The sequence below is a fragment of the Neophocaena asiaeorientalis genome, unplaced genomic scaffold (assembly GCF_003031525.2).
Source record: "Neophocaena asiaeorientalis asiaeorientalis breed wild unplaced genomic scaffold, Neophocaena_asiaeorientalis_V1.1 scaffold275, whole genome shotgun sequence".
Lineage (NCBI taxonomy): Eukaryota > Metazoa > Chordata > Mammalia > Artiodactyla > Phocoenidae > Neophocaena > Neophocaena asiaeorientalis.
In genome coordinates this window covers 8,750,196-8,756,723 of record NW_020173679.1, presented here as the reverse complement: position 1 = coordinate 8,756,723, position 6,528 = coordinate 8,750,196, and the positions used below count along the sequence as shown (strand labels likewise).

Genomic DNA, 6,528 nt, shown 5'->3' with positions numbered 1-6,528 from the left:
ACACACACACACACACACACACACACACACACACACACACACACCAAAAAAATGCTTTTCCTGCCTTAGGGTCTCTGCTCTTTCTGTCTCCTCTGTCCAGAATGCTCTCATCACCCCCACCCGACTCCCAAACACTTACTCATCCCTTATCACTTGATTCAGGCTTTACCTCTTCCAAAAAGCCTTCCCTGACTCAGTGCCCCACCTCTCCTCCAGCAGAAAGGCGTGTCCCCCGGGCTCCACACCGCCCTGAGTGTGGTTCAGTCACAGATCTTGCCCACACATTGTTGTTCTTTCTCTTCCAAGTGTGTGCCTGGCTCTGCTGACAGTACACTGCTTGGGCCACAGTGAGGCTGAACTGCTTTATTTTTTTTTTCCTTTATTTTTTTGGCTGCATTGGGTCTTAGTTGCAGTGTGTGGGGTCTTCGCTGAGGCCTGCGGGATCTTTCCATGCAGTGGTGCGGGCTCTTCGTTGCCCCGAGGCATGTGGGATCTTAGTTTCCCGACCAGGGATCCAACCCGCATCCCCTGCATTGGAAGGCGGATTCTTTACTACTGGACCACCAGGGAAGTCCCTGAACTGCTTTAAAAGAAAGCTTATTTCCCAAGTTTTTCCCAAAGATTTAAATTTATGCAGCAGCCTTCATCCAGGCAAGCATCAGCTCTGTTCTGTCCTGTACTTAAGGATGCAATGTCTAAATAGAGACACAGACATAGAAAACAAATGTTTGGATACCAAGGGGGAAGGGAGGGCGAGGTGGGAGGAGTTGGGAGATTGGGATTGACACTATACACTATTAATACTATGTATAAAATAGAGAAGTGATGGGAACATACCGTATAACACAGGGAACTCTACTTAATGCACTGTGACGTCCTAAATGGGAGGGAAACCCAAGAGGGAGGGGATATATGTATATGTGTGGCTGATTCATTTTGCTGTGCAGTAGATGCTAGCACAACATTGTAAAGCAACTGTACTGCAATAAAAATTCATTAATAAAAAAATAAAAATTCAGGTTCTGAAAATCAAAAAAAAAAAAAAGGATGCAGTGTCTAATATTTCAGTGATTGGTCTTTGTTTTGGCTGAGATTGGACTCTGGAGCCCTCCCCTCTCTGGAGCCACACCACCCCCGCCCATGGTTGGGGGAAGGCGAGAATGCGGAGAGATGGGACCTGCTCACAGGGAGGCCTCTGACTCCTACTGTTGAGGCCCGGGAGCACGGAGATCTCTCCCCCAGCCTGGGATGATCCAGACCAGGCCCTTCGATGCCACCCAAAGCCTGTCTAAGGCTTTTCGTAGCGGCCACAATCAGGTCTTTAAATGTGAGAGCCTGGAGGCTGTCAGAGGGAGTCACCTGTCGTCCCCCCTTCCTCACCGATGACTGATCTGCAGACCGGCCAAGGCAATCGTGTCAGGCCTCTGCCTGCCTCGGGCTAGCTGGCTCCATGCACTTAAATGCAATGTCTGAGCCTCCGTGAGCAGAGAGGGGCGTCGGGAGGTGACAGTGGCAGGGTGGAGCTAGGAGCCTGCCAGGCACGCCTTTCCTTGTTTCTGGGTGTCCCAGAAGGGACCCCCCTTCTGGATGTCGCTTAAGGTGTGAACAGGTGGGGTGGGGCTGAGCTGGGTACCGGGGACATTGGGAACTGGCTATCCTGAGTCAAAGGATGAAGATGCATGGATGCCTTTGTCTCAATAATAGGCAACTTTAGCTGGTTCCCAGTGGTTTCCTTCCCCTACCAGTCCCTCCAGTTACTTGTCAGGGAGTAAAAGTTGCCTCTCTGGGGCTTCCCTGGTGGCGCAGTGGTTGAGAATCTGCCTGCTAATGCAAGGGACACGGGTTCGAGCCCTGGTCTGGGAGGATCCCACATGCCGCGGAGCAACTAGGCCCGTGAGCCACAACTACTGAGCCTGCGCGTCTGGAGCCTGTGCTCCGCAGCAAGAGAGGCCGCGATAGTGAGAGGCCCGCGCACAGCGATGAAGAGGGGCCCCCGCTTGCCACAACTAGAGAAAGCCCTCGCACGGAAACGAAGACCCAACACAGCCATAAATAAATTAATTAATTAAAAATGCACAGTATTCCAAATTGTATAAAAATAAAATTATAAAAAAAAATAAAAGGAGGGCTGTATATTTGTAGAAATGACATTTTAAAAAAAAAATGTTGCCTCTCTGGACACTTTGTGCCTCCTGCAAATGCTGGTCTAACTTCCCTGGACCAACTGCACACCGGGGCCCTAGAATTCTAATAACCCGGCCCATCCTAGGACTCACTCAGGGAGAATGGGTCCCACTGTTGTGGCAGGTATTGGGGAACCCACTCTTGGCTTCTCTCCTGGGGTCAGCAGGTCAGGACCGGGCGCACCAGAAGCCTCAACCTCTGAGAAGCCAAGCCACTCACCAGGTAGCTGCCTGCATTTGAAGCACCTGCATGGCCCTGCACTCCCCTCCAGGGTCACTCAGTGACCCTACAAGCTCCCAACCAGACCCAGCTGCCCCAGCGGACGAGCACGGGACCCAGCTGCCCCGGGAGTCAAAGGTTGCTTCTTAAGGATTCATTTTTCCAGGAGCAGTCTATTCATGTGGGAGAAGAGGGGTGTTTCATTCACTTATTCATTTATTAAACCTTCATCCGGAGCCACTATGAACCAGACGCTGTGCTAGGTAGTGTGTGGGGTGCAGAGATTTAAGGCAGTGCCCACCCTGGACCCAATAACAATAATATGAGTTAAAAATAGCTGAGTGCCCAGGAAATCCCTGGCAGTCCAGTGGTTAGGACTCTACAATTTCACTGCCAAGGGCCCGGGTTCAATCTCTGGTAGGGGAACTAAGATCCCGCAAGACGTGCAGCATGCCCAAAACAAAACATACTTGCTAAGTGCCGGAAAAGCACAGTGACAGAGTGCTCTGGGACCTGGGAGAGAACGAGAGAGCCGGGGTCCCTCCGAGGCTCTCGCCCTCACTGATTTAGTTTATGTGACAAGAACTTACAGAGCCTTCGGTGCCAGGCGTTGTTCTAAGGACAAACACTAAGCCATTTCATTCTCATAAGAGCTTTGTGGGGTCGGTATTATTATAACCATATTTTATGGAAGCTGGGGGGCACAGGGCACAGAGAGGTTGAGTTGCCCAAAGTCACACGGCTGCTAAGTGGCAGAGTGCTGTTTGTACCCCAGCAGTCTAGCTGTGGTCCTGCTCTTAGCCAGCCCACCAGGATCTAAATGACTCTGAGGTCAGAGGTCAGCCGAGCCGAGGACTCCACGCAGGGCTGTAGGGCTCTCAGGCTGGAGAGCTCTGTCTCTGTCCACCAGCCATCAGGGGTGGACTCCAGGAGCCACATGGGTCCGTGCAGTGCAGAGCAGGAGGTGGCCTCCCACCCCTCAGAACAAGGTTTTACACCCCCATTCAACTTGAATGAACCGTTTGTTTTTGAAGGAAAAGCAACACAATGAAACCTGACACTGGGTAAAGGGCCTCTCCTTCTACCAGTGAGGGCAGATGGGCTCTGAGAGGGAGGTCCAGGACCCATGCGGTCCCTTCTGCCTGGACCTCTGACCACCACGTGAATGCCAGCCAGAGAGAATATTCCGAGGCCCCCGTGGCCTCATCACCTCTCCCAGGGGTTTGGGAAGGAGCCTCAGAGGGCGGCCTGGCTAGGAGCTTGCAGCCTCCCTCGGGAGAGCTGACTCTCTCCTGGGAAAATGGATGGGTGAAATTCTAGAAGCAGGAGTGGATCATGTTCCAAATGGTCTCTGCTCTCAGAAAGGGGCACCTTCTGGATTGGGACAGCCTCACCCGGATGGAAACTCCACCAGGGCCCGACTTCTGTCTTCTTCACCACGTCTGTCATCCCAAAGCCCCACAATCGTCCTGTAAAAGACAAGACAACCAGCTGTTTAAGTCCACAGGTCCCACCACCCGGTTGAGACCATCACTCTGCCACAGCTGCTTTGCCTTGTTCAGTACATAAGGATGGGCTTGGCTTGTCCCAGTAAAACTTTATTTATGGACACTGACATTTGAACTTCATATTATTTTCACATGTCATGAAATAACATTCTTCTTTTGCTTTTTATCCCTCCTAAGTGTTTAAAAAGGTGAAAACCACCATTAGTCTTCAGGTTGTACAAAAACAGGTTGTAGATGGATTTGGCCAACGACCCCTGACATGGTGGCTGCACAACCCTTGGGATCAAACCCAAGCACAAGGCTTCTCACACTCCGCCAGTTAGGGCCCCCTGGACCCCCCACGGACCCCACGTAACATCTGCGGTTCTCAGTTCACACCTCTCTTGTGGGTCCTTCTGGATCATTCTTCCTCCCTTTCCTACGCTTGATTGTTTTTTTGTTTGTTTGTTTGTTTTTTGCGGTACACGGGCCTCTCACTGCTGTGGCCTCTCCCGTTGCGGAGCACAGGCTCCGGACGCGCAGGCTCAGCGGCCATGGCTCACGGGCCCAGCCGCTCCGCAGCACATGGGATCCTCCCGGACCGGGGCACGAACCCGTGTCCCCTGCATCGGCAGGCGGACCCTCAACCACTGCGCCACCAGGGAAGCCCCACTTGATTGTTTTTAAGGCCCAGTTCAAGCATACCACTTCTGGGAAGCCTCTCTCAATACACAGTCAGGTTTAGATGCCCTTCTCTTTATCGCTTGAGCCGCAAAATCGGGCCCCGGTGCGGTTGATGCCAAGTCTGAGGACAGCGGTTTGCTCCCTGGCCTCAGGCATCAGCCTGGAAGCTCCTAAGTGCAGAGCCTGGGCTTTCCATCCCCATCCCAGGGCCTCCACGGGGCTTGGAACATGGCAGGTGCTCAATAAAGTCTTGTAGGAAAACTTCAGCCTTGTGGTTGGTCCCCAGGGCCCAGGCCTGGGCTCTTCTTTTCTCCATTCACCCTCACACCTTCTGTGAGCTCACCCCACGTCGGGGCTTTAAGGCCATCAGCTTCCCACTCATATCTCCAGGTGGATATGGGGCAGGCATCTCGAGGCTTCCATGCCCCACACCTGCTCCTCTCACAGACTTCCCCATCTCAGGTGCCATGCCCCCAAATCCTGGGGTCACCCCTGAGCCCTCTCTTCCTCTCACAGCCCCTGTCTAATCCATCAGAAAATCCAAATTGTATAAATTTGGATAAAATTGGCCAGACTCTCAAAATACATTCACCACCTTCACTGCTCCTGTTGGCCCCAGCCACTGGCCTCTCACCCGGATGGAGGCCGAAGCCTCTTAACTGGTCTCCTCTCTCCCTGGTCTCTGCTTGACCTCCCTTCACACAGCAGCCAGAGGGACCCTGTGACAGCATAAGCTCTCAGGCAAGTCACGCCTCTGCTCAGAGCCCTCCCGTGGCGCCCATATCCATGGACGAGTACATGATCTTAAGAGGGGTCTGTCTGCCAGGCACCACTGAAGCGCCTCACTCATTGTCCCTCAGGAGAGCCCTGAGGTAGGGCCTGAGAAACAAAGGCCCAGGGAGGTTAAGTAGCTTGCCCAAGGCCACACAGCTATAGCCATGATAGAACTCAAATTCCTGACACTGGCCTTCCTGCTCACACTCTCTGAGGTCAGCTGCTCCACCAGAAAGGGAGCACCTTTGTCCCAGGTACCCTAGTCCCCTCCTTCTTTCTTTCTTGTAAATATTATTTTTCAATAAGTACTACATGTATATGGCCTCGAATTTAAAATGTATACAAGGGGGGACTTCCCTGGCGGTCCAGTGGTTAGGACTCAGCCCTTTCACTGCTGGGGCCCGGGTTCAATCCCTGGTCGGGGAACTAAGATCCCGCAAGCCATGTGGCGTGGCCAAAAAATAATAAATATATTTTTTAGAAAATTTTAATGTACGCAAGGGAAATACAGTAAATCTCTCTCCAACCCCTGTCCACCCACAGCCACCCACTTCTCCTCCCAGAGGCAACCTTCTGGAGTTCAGCGAAGCACCGCCCTCGTAGGTGTCACGGGCGTGGGGTCATGCGCCGTGGTCTCCGCGTAATACGTGCAAGGTCTGGGAGCGCTGGCTGCCTCTGACCAAGTCACTCGCTCTGTGCGGGCCTCAATTTCCTCATCAGCGAATCGGGGGACCAGAGGAGGTGATGCGAATACTCCTGCCGCTCTGAAGGTCAGCTTCAAGTAGTAACAGTGATAAAGGAGGCAATAGGCATGCAAGTGCCTTGTCAGCCGGAAACGTTGAGGCATCATGACCCCGTGGGCAGAGGAGCCATAGAAATCAGAGACTGGCCTGGGAGCGACCAGCCCAGTGTGTGCTCGGCTCAGACCTGAGGCCAGAAGGGCATTGCTTGCTTACCCCGGGATTCCAACAGCATCCCCTTCATCTGGTCCTCCATCCATCCTTTGCTCCCTGTGTGGATAAAGATGCTCTCCAGCCGGCTTACGCATCTGCTTCTCTTTGCTAAGCTCTCTTCTAAGCCTGTGTTCACAGGCCACAGCCCCGTCCACCGCCCTGAAGACCTGGGCTGCAAACCCACACGGCATTTCCAAACTTGTGAAAGAGACAAGGGGCCTGGAGAT

General features: G+C 53.0%; 1 protein-coding gene across 1 annotated transcript in view; it reads right to left on the bottom strand.

Annotated features, from left to right (window-relative positions):
- LOC112402838 (developmental pluripotency-associated protein 2-like) overlaps nt 1-6,528 on the bottom strand; it is a 48,569-nt gene that overhangs the window by 2,593 nt on the left and 39,448 nt on the right. Inside the window, 1 exon segment of the mRNA XM_024750014.1 lies at nt 3,798-3,872. Within this exon segment, the coding sequence (XP_024605782.1) occupies nt 3,798-3,872 (75 nt within the window).